Genomic DNA, 18861 nt, shown 5'->3' on the forward strand with positions numbered 1-18861 from the left:
TATTATAGATCCTTTAGCAAGGTTATTTTTTTATAAATAGCAGTTTTTTAAGCGCGATATGGATAAACGGAAGAAAAAAAATAGAAAGACTGATGTAGCCTTTGATGCTTGTGTTTATTTCAATGACGATTTCTTGGCGTTTAATTTAATGGGCAAGTATTAATTTCCAAAAAAATATTTAAACAATTGGTTCTTCTAATTTATCAATCAATCGGAGAATAAGGCTTTAGATTGTTTTTAAGATTTTTTTCACGAAACAATTTGGAAAAAGTAATATAATGAATACATCAATGGCATTTCAGAGAACAGGATTTTAAAAAATATTAAAATAGGTGTGCTCATACTCCTAGTCTGAAAAAATATCCTAGGGATGGGTAAAAATTCAACATGTGGCAACATGTGCAGTTTCAACGTTCTTGATTCGACAATATCTACAAGTGTCTGCTTTTTAATATACAAGGAACATTTATTATATGGAGGGCTCTGAATTTAAGTAGACCAAGGCCAATTTTTATCATTTTTGAATCGGAAACGCTATAACAAGCACCATGTGAAATTTCAATGTAATAATGAAACAAATTGTAGTTCTCATAATATCGCTAGGCAGCAGTAAGTTCTGTTGCTTAATGACAGATTATTATTCAGAATACTACTGAACCAAGTCCAGAGATCTTTGTTGCAGCAACTGTGAAAAGATATTCCAAGAAATTAGTGCTGACTTAAGAAAAGTACTTAATATTAGCAAAACAAGCGCGCGCAGAACTGAAAAAAGTTACGGGATAAATATTATGTTTTTATTTTTTGATCTTCAAAAGGTATTTAATTTCCCCATACTCAGTATTCTCCTATAAGAGAAATCTTTATATCTACAACTTTGGTAATCATTGTTTTAATAACATGTACGTCTGGGATGATACTACTGGCGGAAGGGGTTCTGGAAATCTAGTTTCATGCCTTAGGAAACATGTTCTGTTTTTTGACTTATGCACTGTTAAAACAGGAGTATAAAAACTAGCCTTACTCTACTGAAACTTATTCAAGACCCTCTATTATATGTAGAAATAATTGATATGATCTAGGGTACTAATTCCTTCCCAACGATACTGAAATCGGAATAATAGAGAGAACAAGCAAGAAATTGGGACTATTGTGCATCATTAAAACGGCAAAAGTTAAAAGGTTGAAGTAAAAATATGATGAGAAATTTTTTGAACACAAAACCACATGAAAGTGTAATCACAAAGAGGAAAAGGACACTGAAGATAGGAAAATCAATTGGCTTAGATAGAGTAGTTGAGGTTTGAAAAAGGAGGACCCTGCGAATGAAGTTAATTGAATCCTTCAGTGAAATTTCGGGTTTCTGAATCTTGGACATCTGGAAAAAGACCAGTAAAAATGTAGACCAGGAAGATCAGTAGAAGTGCAAACTTTGTTGACTGAACAGATTCAGCTTGACCCAACAAGAAAGCAAATGACTCAAAAAAAGGAGAACATGTTGATCAACTCTCTTATTTATCATGAATACTTCAGAAAGCTTTCAGGGAATCAGACAAATCATCAGACCCAAGAAAACGAGCTACTGAAGGAAATAATGATGAGTTTTTTTGTAACTTTTTATTTCAACTGAATATTTTATTTTAATATTTCGAATTTTATTTTTATGTAAATGTGAAAATAAAGTATATTAATAACACTTGGAACGGGTTAACTATTTTCCCAAAATTTTTTGGAATAAATTTGAACCAAGACGACTATTGTGGGGTTATAACATGAAATTTGGTCAATAAAACTTTAACTTTAAACTTGTAGCTCAAAAGTAGCTAGTGGACTTGTATACTGAACTCTCCATATATCTGCCAGTTTAAAAGAGGAAGTAACAAAAATTGAAAACATTTATTGTAATTCATCAACAACGGCCTTGAATGAATGAAATATATTGATAAACGCTTATCAATCAACTAAAAAGTCTGTTATATGTATTAAAATAATTATTTTATTTTAAATTATTTATAGATTTGAAAATATTGTTTCAGAAGTTATTAACTGATACCAACCTTCTACATTACTTTTGTAGCTTTTATCTATAATTCATTCTATTCTACTATGCACTGCTTTAAATAGAACTTATATTGCAACTAAAAAATTGAATATTTATTAGAAGTGATCCATCCATTTGGTTTCTCTTTATGGAAATACGCTGTATAATTTATTCATTTCAGAACTCTTTTTGAAAATATTTATTTTGTGGAGTTCATATAAAAAATATTCCAATTGCAAAGATCCACATCAAATATTAAATATTTATTTATATTTTGTAAAATCTTTTCTGAAAATCCAATTGGCCTATCCCTAATTCAATGGAACAGGTTGTATTCTATATTTCTATCAATAATTCTTATAAGGAGATGAAGTGCTTCCTTTTTGACTACTTTATATCCTCCTATTCTGTCTTTAACTCTAGGTTCCTCACATCTTCTCCACCACATATCATTGTTACTTCTGGTTAACTCTCTTATGTAATAATTCTTGTAAATAAATTTGTATCGTTCATTAATAATCAAGCTTTTTGAAAGATCTTAATGCTATTAGTAATTTAGTTTGCGTTGCAAAAAATTTTCAAATTAATAACAGTACATTTTGTCTAGTTAAACAATTATATTCTAGATGAAAAAGAAAAAGCGAGACTAGAAATACACGCAGCTATTCGGGATGCAGTCAATCAAGGAGATGCCAATTCAGTACAACAACTTTTATTATCTCTACAAAATGATGCAGAACTTATTATTAATATGGCTCCTAGTGGAGCTAATACTCTCTTATTCACGTGAGTTTTTTTGTTGTTTTGTTCATAATAAACAAAAAATAAGGTAAAAAACTGTAGAATCTAGAAATGAAGTTTAATCCTTTTGATAGAATTTCTTTTTATCATATAGTTGTAGTTATTATTTCATCATCAGGTCTTGAACCTAAGTTAATAATGTAATAATAGAAATTTTTCATTTTCAGTTCTTGTCAAATAGGTAACAAAGAAATTGTGAAAATATTACTGGATCAAGGTGCAGATGGTAGATGTCATTCCGTAACGAAATATTCTCCATTATATATAGCATGTTATAATGGGCACCGAGAGATTGTGGAGCTCTTATTATTAAGGTTTCCAGAATTGGTACAGGTAAATTGGAAATTCATTATATTTAATTTCCCATACTTTTTCTATGATCTTGAATATTTTGTATCTTAGGTTATCTCCCCCCATAGTTCATTCACTATTTCGTCTGGTCCTCCTGTTTTATTGAAGTCATTATAATATAATAGTTATTTTTGATGATATTTATACTAACATAAAAACAATTTGGAGAACAAGTCAATTGGACTTGAATATTTGTTGTTCAGCTTTGTATTTTAGTACAGTAAAGCAAACATTTGATACCCCATGGTTTTATGTATATCCTATATCCTCATAATCTTATCCAATATGACTGCTGCAGAATTTTATAACCCAGTTTTAACACCGAAACGATAAATTCATAAATTTTTGCAATATAATTGAAATAGGATAATTTCTATTCTAACTATATATTATATTCATTTCAAATATATACATATATATATATATATATATATATATATATATATATATATATATATATATATTCCATTGATATTATTTATGTTTTTAGATACACACAGTTGAAAGATGGTTGCCGATACATGCATGTTGTATAAATGGACACGCCAGCGTGCTGGACCTTTTATTTCATTTCCCATATCCGACTCAAGTACTGAGAAAGTACCGGTAAATAATAATTCTTATAACGATCATTTTGTTGTGTTATTATTACTTTATATGAACAAATTCTCTATATTTAATTATATTTTTCAATTATTAGAAAAAATATTCCCAAGACAAGGGAGGAAAAGGTGTAAAGCTCCAGTCTTCCCATTTTATGGGAAAAATTACATTCCTATAAATTTAATTTTGAGCAGTAACAGACTTACAAAATACCTTTTTACTAATAATTTGCTTGTGAAATTTTTTGGGTGTCCTTGTATAAAACCCAAAAATGCCATCCGAAGCTCTTGTTAGATATAAAAATCTTTTGATCATTATATCTACCCATATTTAGATAGATGAAAAATCTTGTTATCCACTTTTTGATCTCTAGAAAACCTTCTACGCTTCACAAATCATATATAAAGTTAAATAGAAACTGGATAATCAAAATTTATGTATCATGAGACAAGAATAACAGAGTCTCTTTAATCTGTACGACCAGGTCATACAAGAATCAACAGAAATGAAAAGGCCAATGTACTCAACAGGAAATGAGCATGAATCTCTTTTATTGGTTCGGTGTAGTATAAGAAAGAATTTCAGAAACTTTAATACCATTAGATTCAAAAAAGATTAATTAGGCTTCATCTCCTCACTAGTTTATTTATAGAGGTTCACCGCCTCCTGAAGCATCTGATATGATTGGGTCTAGCATAATCTGACACGTGCAGATTCTGTTAGGAGGAGGAAGAAGACATTTCAGTGCACCTTATTGAACTCTAGAAAACAAATTGTAGATGCCTATAGGGGATACAATTAACCTTGAGGTTGTAGTGCAATGTAATCCGCAATCTACATTACATTTATCATAAGTGTATTATGTATTTTAAATTATGACATAATTTGATTTTTTAGTGATAAAAGTGAACAATGGGAATATCTGATGCCTTTTGATATCAACGAACGAGATGCTACTGGACAGAATATTCTATATGTAGCTGCTTTACTTGGAAATAAAAAATTGATAGACATTATACTATCTTTTAGAGTGAAGGCTACAAGAATAACTCCTTGTGATGTAAGATTTTTAAATATATATTTTCATGTTGGAATCAATTCCCTACATTCCAGGATGATGATTTAACACCCAGTTCAGAAACTGCCGCAATCATAAGTCCCAGCAGACGAAGGATATCCGATGGTATTATATCTATAATGTCGCGTTTAAATTTCTCTAGAGAAAATTCATCAGAAAATTCTGATGTAAGTTAATTATATGGTATTATGTGAGAAATTCCGTTGGTTTTCTTTTAGAATGATCCGAATACAAAAAAGATCTGTCCTTTGAGAATCGATACATATTGCAATAATAATACAGAAACGGCCCTTCATGCTGCCATTAAGGGAAAACAGTATGACATAGTTTTTGCTTTGTTAAAAGCCGGAGCTAACGCTAATGCTGTAATTAAGGCTTATCATGACATCAACGAGGTAAGGTATACCACACTGTATGAAAAATATCATCTAAATCTCAATTGTACAAATTTTACAAATGAAGTTTAACTGTTGTAGGCAGTTACATGTTGTTCTCTTGAAGACGATTCTAATTTGGGACAATCGACTGGTTTGGTAGAAGCTTGTCGAAATAGAGACGTTCCGATAGTAGATTTGTTGTTAAAACACGGCGCTAGAGATGATGAATGCAAAGCTCTAGCTGTTGCAGTTAATAATAACGACGAAACTCTCATCGCCAAATTATTGTCCACCAAGGTACGCATTTCTTTCTGTAGCCTCTTTTCTTGTTAAGTTTATCTATTGCAGTTCTTTCTTGATAGCTCTTCTCCATGTTCGTACGTTTTTTTACCATATATACCTAACAGCTCTGACTGACAAGTTTTGTTTGTTGAAGTAATTGAAACAATAATAATCATACAATAGTTTCCATTAATGTTACATTTAGTCGCCTAATTCATTAACACCTAAGCGTAGTTACTACAAAATTGTAATATCTTTTTTGTTCTAGGCTCATCCGGATCCAGAATACAAAATCAATAAAAAAGCAATGACAGAAAACGTAAATTCGTCTCAGTTCACAATATTTTCCAATGTCACAAATCTAACATATTCATCCCTGTTTCCAAATACTCCTACCATGATCAATTGGCACAATCAAAAATGTAATTTAACTCAAATAAAAACCCAATGGCTTATCGATGCGGCATTACATCTTAATTCTAAACTAAAACAAAATCCTAGAAATTACGATATTTCATTATATGCTATTACAAGATTGGATTTATCTAATAATAATTTAACATCGGTACCTTTAGCCGTTTTCCAGTTATACAGCTTAAGGTAAGATTTTAAAACATTTTTAAAAAAATAAAAATCGCACTACCACCCTATTTCACATAGAAGAAAATAAATTAACAGATAAAATTGAGAAAAAAGAAAAACGCTTTAAACATTAAATATTTTAGTTATCTTCAACGTTTAGTACTTATCAACAATAGTGGGACTGATGTAGTCTCGTAGTCAGAATATCTCACAGAAACCAAAATTGTTGTTGACTAAATCATAAAAATCTTCCACTTTTAAATATTATAGTATTGTTATCAGTATATAAAAATTTACTATATGTTTTCAAATCTTATAATTATAAAAAATAGGAATCTATTTAGTTCGAAACATATACAGATTTTATCTTTTCATTTTAGAATTTTAAGCTTGGCACAAAATAAGATTGAAAAGTTGCCTGTCCCAATTACTTCACCAACAAAAAAAGGATTCAAACGCAAACATAACGTTAACGATCAAAAATATGCTTGCCCGGTTTTGGAAGAGTTATTTTTGAATAATAATAGATTGGACCATGTTCCGGAATCAATATTTAAACTGCCATCATTAGTAACTCTTGTCGTATCAAACAACAAATTGCAGCAGTTACCTTATGAAATGTGGCTAGCGCCAAAATTGAAAGAAATCAATGCTTCTTTTAACTTAATCAGGGAATTACCATCAAGTCCAGTTGAGGTAATAAACATCTTTCTATTGTTGATTTTGATTCACCACTTTTTATTTTTATATTATAAATATGCAATCATGATATTGTAAAGAGACTAGATAATTCTACTTTCTCTTATAACTTCATCTTTGCTTATTCTGGAATATTCTAGAATGTTCTGAAGAACTTACGAATATATTCTAGAAATTTGGAGCTAAGATTCGCTATACACGTCAATAGAAGTTTACAGTAATTAGAAAAACGTTCAAATTTCAACTACAAAGTTATAAATTTTAAATTCTGCTCAATTATTGAGATGTAGTTTATAATATAATCTAAAACTTCCAGTGTATTACAAATTGGTATCAAATATGAAGTTTTTAAGAGGATGCAAAGGTCCCCTCTAACATATGTTAGACTGCAATCACCCTCGGCACATTTAATGACAAGATGAGAAGTGGTAACCCATATTTGGTGTCAATCCATTTTATTTAATGCTAACATAGTTAATACATTATCCTGATTGTTAAAATGCAATCTTACTTCGATTAAACAACATAATGCAGTTTAAAATATTTTTAATTGTTCTAGTGTAAAGAAGAATTAGATAGAATGAGCATAAGTTCAAGTGATAGTCAGTTGTCGAATCATGCGGAACCTGATTCTGAATCCGAATTATCAGATTTTGATATAGAATCTAAACTGAATCTATCAGACGATGGTATTCACGCAGTGAGATTTAAGAAAAAAGAACGATCCTTTATGTAAGCAATCTTTGAGAAAAATATTTTTTACTATATATTTCTCTGCATATTATTTTAAAATAATATGTAAACAATATTTCGTTACAGACAGATGGATCTAATAAAACACCACATTTGGAATAAAAGCGTTGAGGTAACCGAACAAATTCTCCATAATGATGATAGTTTAAATGAAACCGCATCTCAATTATCTTCGTTAAATTTAGCTCATAACCTTTTTACTGGCATTCCTGTAGTTCTACCTTGTTTAGCAGTCAACCTTACTAGACTAAATATGGCTTTTAATTCCTTAAGATCAATGTCGCATATAACAAGTTATCCAAGTTCTCTTAAACAACTCGACTTGAGCCATAATCAAATTACAGTATGGCCCAGTTTACCACAAATCGAAGCACAAGATAACATGGAACTTGCTAATTTAGTTTGTTATATGAATATTACGGCGTTCAGAGGAAAAACTCCAGAAGTTATTAGTAAGTAATTATTTAAAACATACAGTATAATCCGGACTGTTGATTGATGTTTACTTTCGATTTATAGTTAGAAGACAACCAGGTAGGTCTTTGCGACACAGTGTTTTACATTCGGTTTGTTCGCATAGGAGGCATTTGAGATTAGATAATCTAAGAACTCTAATTCTTGCCGATAATCAATTGACCAGAATTCAACTTGCTACAGATGACGATGGTGACATTAGTAGTACCGATGATGAAGATTTAGACAGGGTATGTGAATTAATATGGATACACATATTATTTGTATGCCTTACGTTTTGCCCGTTGCCTTTTTTGTGAAACACTAATAATTTATCCAATAGAAAGTCAATTATTGATTTATATTAATATTATAAAACTAATTTTGTTTATCAATAATTTGTTTCTTTATATAGTTCTACAGGTCTATCTTGCAGTAGGTTTCAAAATCTTACTTTTTTTTTCATTTTTCGCTTCTTTTTACCAATCCTTCACTTCCACTGTTCTCAAATCATTTCTAACCTCCTCCAAACATTTGTTGGTTTACATTTTTTCCCACCTTCTGCACATCTTAGCACTCATTTAATTTACCTTCTAACTATTGTCATTCTACCTATTTGTCCCAAACATATCCCTCTCTAAGATTTAATTATATGGGTTATAGTTGGGTGCTTATACAATTCAAATAGTTCTCTGTTTGATCCTGTACTCTCCATCTTCTTTAATTCCACCGCAATTCTATCTTAACATTTTATGTTACCATATAATATTTTGATAAAGACTGAAGTAGGTCGAAACTTAGACTTAAATCAAGATAATTTATCAACAAAACTATTTTTATTTAAAGTTTATTTAAAGCGTTAATCTTCCAATTCACATTTTATTCATCAACTATTTTATTTGCACGCAGAAGTTGTATTAAAAAATTCAGTAGCGGGAATCAATTATTATCAAACTTTTGGTCAGCGAATTTGATTTGGAATTTTTAGGGAACCCAAATGGGAAAATCTCGCTTAATGTTTCCAAACTTATCAATGCTGGATATTAGTAATAATAACTTGAAGGAAATTCCACCAAATATCAATGATCTAGCAAACTTATCCGTTTTAAACATCAGTGGAAACTTGGGTAAGTTCTAGGTAATAAATATAAAATGTATATGTTGATATTATTTTGGTATAATTAGATATAGTAGCTTTATTGGGGGGCAAGGGATAGTTGAGCACATAGGCCCGATAAACCTAGTCGATCTGGACAGAAAGTTATTACCTCATCATCCCCTCACTTTTAATTAAAAATAAGGAAATGACAAAACAAATCATAACCTAAAAAAAGTTTAGCAACATAACCTTACGTTACTAGCTAGCTGTTAGCTACGCTTTCTATGTCTAAAGTATACTTGACTATGCCATCAAAATTGAAATATTATAATTACCTTTTTTATTCTTCACTGTGATGGAATGATTGAATAAAATGTAGTCTTTAAAAAATTATAGAAAAAGGCTTCAAAAATATACCTACTTATCGACTGTTAGTAATGCTGTGAGGGAATAATTATTTTTTATGGGACAAATGTTGAGTTAACATTAGACAAGTATTTAATGACTTATGATACTAAATTCAGAAAAATTTTGAAAGTTTGTTGTATTTACAATAGACAAGCCATAGTTCCAAACAGATTTTTTAAAAACTTCTTAATAAAAACTTTAGACAAAGTTCTAATCTGGATATTGGGACATAGTTAGGGAATGATTTCCACAATACTATATATTTATTCCTCACAAATGCCCGTACAATCCCAAAGTTATTACCAATATTTTTAGCCTTGATGGTATGTTTTGACAATGAAACATCCTATGTCGGTTAGGCTTATCTTAAAAATTGCTAGGAGTTTCAAGATTTCATGACATTTACCCTTTTATATAACCACACTTTTTTTACATTTTTTGGATGTACCCTGTATATTAATAATTTTTAAACATATTTCGTTTTTTAGTAATAAAAAACTATGTAAATATTACCATAACCGTGTAAATATTAATCACACCTACGTAGATATATTTATTTTTTTATTTTTAGATATAAACGAGCTCCCACCACAAATGGGTTTGCTATCTCGTTTGTGGAATCTAAATACGCGCGGAACTAACCTTCAAGATCCGTTAAAATCTATGATAGAAAGTAAAAAATATAAAACTATGGACATAATCGGTTATCTAAAATCAGTTTTGGAAGATGCCAAACCTTATGCGAGGATGAAATTGATGATTGTCGGTGTGCAGGGTATTGGAAAAACGAGTTTATTGGAACAACTGCGTCAAGAAGGTGTCACGAGGAGACGACCAGAGGTTAGAATTTTATCATCACGTGTATTTATGCTCGATTTGTTTATAATTTGTCATTGATTACATAAGTTTGTTGTTAGTGCGCAAAACCTTGATATGAGTAGAGTATCTCTTTATATATATACTGCTTTACAAATTTTATGTTCCATTAATGCATTTAGTATTAATTTTTCTTTTATATTTTATTTGGTAATTATATAGATTAGATTACACCCCTTTGATTTCGTTAAAATATTAGTATGTTATAGAGAAAATTAAACTAAACAAGAATATATAGGACATGTAAAACATCCCTTCAACTACTTTTTTTCAAGGATCAAATAATTGTAATAATTTTTCAGTGATTGTATAATCTTTGAAAGAAAAAAAGAGGAACAGAACAGGATCATTTAAATGAAAAATTACTTTTATGGTTAGGTCAATCAAACCTTTCTCTTACCGAAATTAGAGCTTGATCCAAAACACAAAAATACGAATCAACTTTGAATGTACTTTTGGTGGTGTCATTTGTTTCCTTGTACATTCAGCGCCCTTGCAACGTACACAGGGGCGGCGCGGCCTTATTTATGCTGCATAATTATCAATATTTCATTTTTATGCATCTAAATGTTCTTGATTTTAGGTCTCTTCTGTTTTAAAATTAGTTTTTTTTGATAATTATTTTTGAAAGAAAGATTAATTTTGAAGTTTCGACTTTTGTTTAAGTCTTTATCAAAATATCATGTTTATTGACGTTTCGACTTTTCTAGAAGTCTTTATCAAAATATCATATTTTGATAAAGACTTAAAAAAAGTCGAAACGTCAAAATTTATCTTTCTTTTAAAAACTACCAAAAAAAACTAATTTTAAAAAAGAAGAGATCTAAAATCAAGAATATATAGATGCATTAATATATCAGAAGGTCTAAGAAATTGAAGAAATTTATTTCATTTTTTACAGCACTGGGCAAAAAGAATGGGCAATAAAAGTATTAACGCCAAAACTTCTAGAGGTACAAACATGTCTACTGTAGGTGTAGATATTGGTGACTGGGTTTATGAGAAAAAAGTAAGGCTTCAATCGTCACACGGACCTGTGGTATTTAGAACGTGGGATTTTGGAGGCCAAAAAGAGTAAGTCTTTTTTTAAATATTTCATTATAACAATCTAGTGTCTTTTTGTAGGACAATTTAGTAACATTTCATCTTTTCTCTTAGTGTCAAAATTGCAAATAATAAACTCAACATGTAGTGCATTAAATTGTGAATTATTACATCATTTTTAAACTTATTATCACCTATATGTACATTATTATGTACTACATTATATAAAACATAACAATGTGATAAACTTTTATACATAAGAATATGAAAAAATAATTTTCCGCAATTATACTAACTTAGCAAACTCTCTTGTTAATTTCACATATTTAGGTAAATATTTTAATGTCCTATAAATTTACTCCAGGTATTACGCCACTCATCAATACTTTCTATCAAAAAGGAGCTTATATCTTGTCGTTTGGAGAATAACAGACGGCCACAGAGGCATAAACGAAATCTTACAGTGGCTTGTTAACATTCAAGCAAGAGCTCCCAACTCTCCCGTTATAATAGTAGGCACTCACTATGATGTTATTCAGGAATTCAACCCAAATATATCTGAAGAGTATCAGCAGATCATAAGAGATAGGTTTATTAATGTAGTAGATGCAGAAAAATGCGGATTACCCAGAGTTTTGGATACAATTGAAATAAGTTGCAAAACTAGACACAATATAAAACTTTTATGCAACTTGATATATGATACAGTAAGTATTTACAGATATATAGGGACTATTCACATTTATTGTATATTATATCCATTTTTAATTACATTATTTTCATTAAATCATCATTTTGGTGGCCTACCTTAAAGATTTTGCAAGTCATTTTTTATATGCTTTACTTCATTTAGGTTATTTCATTTTTGAAAAGTGAGTCGAGCCAAAAGTACTAATTTTTGTAATAGATCTATTAAATTGAAAAATTACCTACAGCTTTTGAATAAACAAAGTTGCTTAAACATAAGTAGAGTTATCCATAAACTAAAAGAGCCCGCTTTGAATGATATATTTATAAATTTAATTATTTTATCTGCTTATGATTATGCACACCTCACTCTATATCAGAACCTCTACTATTCCTCAACGAACCATTAAAACGTGTGGTAACATGATATTTCAAGTTTTCGTTTGTTAAATGACTCGAATTTTCAAAATATTGTTTTTATTATAATGCAACAACCCAAAGATAACATTTACCAATACAAATTAATGTAACTGTGTATTTTCTTATTGTATTAATTTCATTAAACTATCTTATTTGTACAGGTTTTCAGCTTGAGACCTCCAGGTAGCAAGGAATTACTTTTAGAACAAAAAGTTCCTGCTACTTATCTAGCTCTGGAAGATGTTATAAATTATATAGCAGCTGAAAGGAAAGCGAATGGTTTAGATCCAGTATTGAACGCTGAACAATATAGAAATTTAGTTACGACAGAAATGCTACAAAGATATAATAAAACATTTAGAGATTGGTCGGAGCTACATCAAGCAACGTTGTTCCTACATGAAAACGGTTAGTTGTATGTACTATTTGTAGGATTTCTTGAATTAAAATTGAAATTAGGTATACTTGTTTATTATTTTAGGAGTACTATTGCATTATGATGATGCAACGTTGAAGGATCTATATTTCCTTGATCCTCAATGGTTGTGTGATATGTTAGCACACGTTGTTACTATTAGAGAAATAAATCCATTTGCCCGTACAGGTGTTATGAAGCTAGAAGATTTGAAACATGTATTCAAAGCTAGCAATATCGGACCCATGGACACACGAGGTTTGTAAACTACTTATTATCTTGTCTCAACTCGTAGGGAAGACATGGGGGCTTAAGCCTAAGATGGTATATTGCCAGAAAGCACATTTAAATTCTCTCGAATAGCCAAGCGGCTCTGAGGCCCTGAAGACTATTGAGTGCATGTCGAGATTCTTAACTATATCCCCTAATAAATCTGAGGAACAAAATGTCCAGAAACGACATTAAACTGGTAGTCGGTCTTCTGACAGGTCACTGACCCGTCAATTACCACCTTAAAATGATAGACATGACAGAGGAGAACAACTACAAATTCTAAGCAAGCCGTAGGGATAAAATAACATCTACTTAGCAAAAGCTCTATCCATTCCAGCAAAAGACTTATGTATTTCGAAGGAGTAATACTAACACTGGAAGTGGGAGTCATTCACAAATTATCATTTTAGTTATAGGTGCAGAATGTAAAGCCAAAAAGACCCCTAACAATCTGAATCTGATAAAATCCAACAAGAATATTTTTAATCTCATGTATATCCAGAAATTTATATTTGCAAGTGAATTATTATTGAACAATTTTTGCAATTGAGCACACTATAAAATTAAAATTTGATTTTTTTAGGGTATATCGTGAATCTCTTGAATAAGTTCGAAGTTGCTCTTACTTGGGATTCAAGAACTCTTCTCATACCTTCTTTATTACCTTCAGAAGAAGACATACTTATGGCCCAAGTGTATCCTGGACAGTTTCACCCGATGGTAAAAGTGAAAGTACCACTACGTTCAAGAGGATGGGCTGTGAGAAATAAAAAAATTAGTGTATCACCAAAATCAGTTTTGTATAGAGATTCTAGTGTTCAAAGAACGTTCGAAATGAGTTTACCGCCTGGAATGGCTTCGCCGGCAAAAGCAAGTAAGATTTTTTTGGAAAATACTTGTGATTTTGATTGTTATAAATACAATTTCATATTTTCAGCGCAAATAACAGAAGAAATCGAATACAAATTGAAATCGAAGTCTTCAGATAAATCCATGACACGTTTACTTTTGATGTCGTATTTTCCTTCTGGTTTTTGGTCACGTCTTATTTCACGCATTCTAGCTGACGATACAATAATTGACATAATTAGATCTTTCTTCATTTTACCAAAAGAAGTAGCTCAAGATGTGCATTTAGCTAAAATTTTGGATTTAAAAGCTGAATGGATTCTTTGGCAAACCGGGTTGCAATTGAAATATGGAGATATCACCCTGTTTAGAATGAAAGAGGTCTTACATAATTCTGCTGCATACTACAAACAATTGAAGTAAGATTTAATTAATACATTAAACTCACGTCTCTAATAAAATTATCCGGAACATGATTCGTTTTTATTTTTTCTAATATAACAAAGATAGTCACCTCACACTGACATGTATCAAGTTAATTGGATTTACGAAGTTTGTCGAAATCTATCAAAACTATTTAACCTGATATTTATCAATCGTTTGGAGCCTCTTAGTGGTTTAATAGAAATGTGGTCGACTTTGATAATACTGAAAAATGAAAACTGTGCCTTCTGCTGGATTACCACATAAGAAAAATTTTTAGTGTACATTTTATCTCAGAGTCAAAAAACACTTGAACATACAAGAGTACAATGAAATGGAAAATTGTTCCTATAGAACAATCTTTGCAAAATACTATTTTTTATATTTATTATATACATATTCATTTATATATATTTCATAAGAATAAGAGATATTTGTGGTATGTTCTGAATTCTTAATAATATTTTGACTAAATTGTTTTGATGCTTCATAAGTTTTTCCTCTTGTTTCAACATTTGTAGTATTCACGATTAACTACTTTTTGATGTTTTATTTTTTATATGCATTTTTATTTACAGATTCCGTTTGAAACAGGAAGGCGTATGGTCCGAGGTTGATTTTCAAAATTCTTCTATTTTAGAAATACATTTTCCAGTAGAATCGTTAGTAGTTCAACCAGTATTAAATGAAAATCGTGGTTTTGAAGACTATAAGATTAAAGATGAATTAATAATCGAACCGTCCACAGAATGTACAGCACAATTATTGGCTTTGACTGTTGATCATATTGATATTCTTCTAGAAGATTGGTAGGTAACCACTAAATAATTTTAGTTTGTGGGAAGAGACTACATTAACTTTTCATGCAGAATTTTCTAGTTATGAGAGCACCCAAAGAGTTACAGCACCAAAAATACAGAATATCTCAGCTTTTTTTGTATATTTTTTTAAAAATCAGACAGTGCAACTCCTTTGCGTTTATGTTTCCTCTTTTTGCTGATAGTTGTTTCCAATTGAGTCTTTTTAGGTGAGGTGTGAGAGCAAGTCGTCATTTACTCATAGTTTTCAAAATAGATGAGAGTTTCCACGGTACTACCTCACTCTGTATATATGGCTATTTATATCTCAACATATATTCTGTCATATTTTTACAGGTATCCGACTTTAGGTACACGATTTGTTCATACGTCCGAAGGAAAATTTTTAATAACACGTTTAATTCCATGTCCAAAATGTTTGAACGTTTATAATGAGACTGAACAAAATACACACGATTTTCCGTCTTCCAGTTCGCATTTTCTAGAAACGCTTCATCAAGAACCTGATAACGCAGGTACAAAGTTGTTTTATCAGTATTAAAGTACTTTATATTTTTTCTGTAAGCAATCAATAATTAACAACTTTCAGCTGAGACGTAGATTAGTTTATTCTATAACTATTGCAATAATATATTCTAGCTAATCAAGATCTCCATAGAATCAGAAAATCTCAAGAATCTTACACATCAGAATGTGACAGTGGAGTTGGTCCCGATTCAACAGGCTCTAGTCGAATCCCTTCTGTAGAAGGACACCCTTCAGTTCAACAAGAAGATAAACTGGTAATATATTCTTGGATGGTAGAAGAATGTATTTTAGAAGCATACGGAAGTAAAAAAGTTGTTTGTCCAGTTCATGGTGATTGTTCATTAACGTTAATTGCAGGGGATACGGTGAGCATTGTGTCAATTATTCATCTGAAAGTGTATTAACATTTTTTTATAGATGTTCATGGATTTAGGAGAACGTTACATTATCAGACCAGAAAATATTAAGAAAGGAAAACTGCTAGGCAGAGGAGCATTTGGCTTTGTATTCAAAGGTACTTGTAAAATACGTGGTTCAAATGCTACAATGGATGTGGCAATGAAAATGTTGCAGCCAGTTCAACCCGGCCCCAATGCTCGACAATCCGCGATTATAGCATACAAAGTAAGATATTCAATTAATCATTTTTTAAAAGCATAATAAAAAGATATAAAAATGTAAGAACGTTGGTGATACCAAACACTATATTTACAACCACTACATCAACACTCACAACTTAGTTATCTTTAGGTCACTAATGATAACTTGGTTATTGATAAGAGCGTTAAACAGTGTAATTATGAGCATTAATGTAGTGGTAGTGAACGTTTATCTCTGATTCAATTTAATGTCAATTATCAAAAAATTTCAGGCAGCTCAAGGTAAATGGGATAGAGATCCATTACAATATGCGTGTAAAGCTTATTGTACAGCAAGACAAGAACTGAATATACTACTGTCGCTAAAACATCCAAATATTGTACCATTTGTAGGGGTATGTACTAGTCCATTAGCTTTGGTTTTAGACTTAGCACCACAAGGAGCGTTAGACTTGGTATTAAGGCATTATAGACGTTCTGGGGCCAAAGTAGGACCTTATACTCTACAGGCTATCATTCTACAAGTAAGAGCGATTCTTAAGAATTGTTTTATTAAGAAATATCCTTAAATTAATGTGAATTGAAAATTCTAATTTTATATTTTTGAAAACATATTTTAGGTAGCCAAGGCAATTGAATATCTCCATAGACAACATATCATTTACAGGGATCTAAAATCTGAAAATGTATTAGTATGGGAAATGCCTCCACCATTTGTCGATCATCCTGATCATCCAGTACATATAAAAGTTGCAGATTATGGTGAGCGTAAATATTTTTTCATCGTTTCTTCCTGGATTTCAATTATTTAATAAATTAAAAGTTAGTTCACCTCTTTTGTGTTGTCACTTTGAGTTGCTCTAACTTTGAACTAAACTTCATATTGGGAATTTTAACAAACTTATATTTTTAGGAATAAGCCGTTTAACTTTACCATCAGGAACAAAAGGATTTGGAGGAACTGAAGGTTTCATGGCTCCCGAAATAATGAGATATAACGGAGAAGAAGAGTATACTGAAAAAGTGGATTGTTTTTCATTTGGAATGTTTATATATGAACTACTTACATTGCATCAACCATTTGAAGGTCACGAATCAGTTAAAGAATGTATTTTAGAAGGGGGAAGACCAGCTCTTTCATACAGGGTAAATTAAAACATTTCATTTAAAACAGAAAGATCAAGACATTAACATTATTACCTCCTATAGGAAACCTTGTATCCCAGTTACTTTTTGGATCTCATGGTCCTTTGTTGGTCCCAACAGCCTAAAGATAGGCCCTCTGCAAGTCAGATTGTGTCAATAGCGAGTGCTCCTGAATTTACACATTTGTGTGACGTTGTTTCTTTAAAACATCAGGCTCCAGTTGTCGCAACAACTAGTGCAGCTCTTACACATATCACAGGTAAATAATCATTATTTTTTAACCATTTAAAAAGTTTTATTAACTGATAAGTAGAGAATTATGTATTCTCCTGCTTACTTCAAACTTAGAACACACGTTGCAGTACTAATCAGAGACTTTTCCCCAAGCACTACATTTCAAAATAATATGGTATAGAAAGCAGACTAGTAAAGCGAAGTTTAAATTGAAAACATTTTTGTATGAACAAGAATTTCTTTATAAAAGAGATTTGTACCTTTAAAGAAAATAAAAATATGTAAGTTTGTTATCGTAAATGAAGATAAAAGGGTCGTATACTCATTGTAGAACAATAATAAGAAATATGGATGCTAGAAAGACATGATTGACGAATTAAAAAAACTTGTATAACTATTTCCAAAATCAATTATTTAGATTTACGTTGCTAAAATTAATATTGTCTTATTGATTACTAACTGATAGTATTTAAAAAATAATGAGGTGTCTTAATAACATTCTCCTATGAGTAACTGAACAAAGGCTAGTTTTTAATGTATACAGTTTATTGTTTTTTTTTTAAATGTTTTTGTTTGTTTGGAAAAAAATTATTTTTTTTATGTGAGTGGTTTACAATTTTATTTCATTTGTAAGAGTTTAAATAAATGAACAAAATTTTCTATAATATTTTAGAAGATGGTTTGATCGGCTCAGAAATGTGGTTGATGTGTGCAAATTCGAGAATAGATTTACTATTAGCAGCAGAAAGGGGATGGCTTCAATATCATACGATGACACTTCCTATTAAAGCTACTGCAGCATGTACTGTAAATGATTCGGTTTGGATTGGAGATTTTTCTGGGAAAATACATGCTTATTCGTAAGTCTTGATTTGATATAATGTTTAATAATTGATACTATTTTTATGTGTGATTTGCTGTATGAGTTTACTTTATTCATCTCTAAAATATATAGCCTTTCAAAATAATTGTATTTTTATAAAAACAGTAAGGGTTTACCATATCCATTGTAAATATTTGTTGTA

The 18861-nt window shown here is 30.6% G+C and overlaps 1 protein-coding gene across 5 annotated transcripts in view; it reads left to right on the forward strand.

Moving 5' to 3' along the window:
• LOC130445980 (leucine-rich repeat serine/threonine-protein kinase 1) overlaps positions 1 to 18861 on the forward strand; it is a 29492-nt gene that overhangs the window by 7055 nt on the left and 3576 nt on the right. For 4 of the 5 annotated variants that reach the window (XR_008910089.1, XR_008910088.1, XM_056781922.1 and 1 more), the window contains 29 exons: positions 2665 to 2824; positions 3007 to 3172; positions 3681 to 3796; positions 4691 to 4853; positions 4907 to 5038; positions 5090 to 5266; positions 5348 to 5545; positions 5799 to 6130; positions 6493 to 6808; positions 7371 to 7543; positions 7631 to 8016; positions 8084 to 8268; positions 9006 to 9144; positions 10096 to 10364; positions 11302 to 11474; positions 11809 to 12151; positions 12713 to 12959; positions 13033 to 13224; positions 13823 to 14113; positions 14177 to 14507; positions 15090 to 15320; positions 15666 to 15844; positions 15969 to 16222; positions 16275 to 16481; positions 16729 to 16980; positions 17077 to 17218; positions 17370 to 17602; positions 17666 to 17861; positions 18510 to 18696. Coding sequence is in view for 3 of the 5 variants with exons in the window: in XM_056781922.1 (XP_056637900.1) it covers positions 2665 to 2824; positions 3007 to 3172; positions 3681 to 3796; positions 4691 to 4853; positions 4907 to 5038; positions 5090 to 5266; positions 5348 to 5545; positions 5799 to 6130; positions 6493 to 6808; positions 7371 to 7543; positions 7631 to 8016; positions 8084 to 8268; positions 9006 to 9144; positions 10096 to 10364; positions 11302 to 11474; positions 11809 to 12151; positions 12713 to 12959; positions 13033 to 13224; positions 13823 to 14113; positions 14177 to 14507; positions 15090 to 15320; positions 15666 to 15844; positions 15969 to 16222; positions 16275 to 16481; positions 16729 to 16980; positions 17077 to 17218; positions 17370 to 17602; positions 17666 to 17861; positions 18510 to 18696 (6370 nt within the window). In the remaining 2 variants the exon portion in view is untranslated. Of the gene's footprint in view, positions 1 to 2645; positions 2825 to 3006; positions 3173 to 3680; positions 3797 to 4690; positions 4854 to 4906; positions 5039 to 5089; positions 5267 to 5347; positions 5546 to 5798; positions 6131 to 6492; positions 6809 to 7370; positions 7544 to 7630; positions 8017 to 8083; positions 8269 to 9005; positions 9145 to 10095; positions 10365 to 11301; positions 11475 to 11808; positions 12152 to 12712; positions 12960 to 13032; positions 13225 to 13822; positions 14114 to 14176; positions 14508 to 15089; positions 15321 to 15665; positions 15845 to 15968; positions 16223 to 16274; positions 16482 to 16728; positions 16981 to 17076; positions 17219 to 17369; positions 17603 to 17665; positions 17862 to 18509; positions 18697 to 18861 lie in introns of all 5 variants that reach the window. The other variant, XM_056781924.1, reaches the window with a different exon arrangement.

This window comes from Diorhabda sublineata, chromosome 6 (assembly GCF_026230105.1).
Source record: "Diorhabda sublineata isolate icDioSubl1.1 chromosome 6, icDioSubl1.1, whole genome shotgun sequence".
In the NCBI taxonomy this organism is placed as follows: Eukaryota; Metazoa; Arthropoda; class Insecta; order Coleoptera; family Chrysomelidae; genus Diorhabda; species Diorhabda sublineata.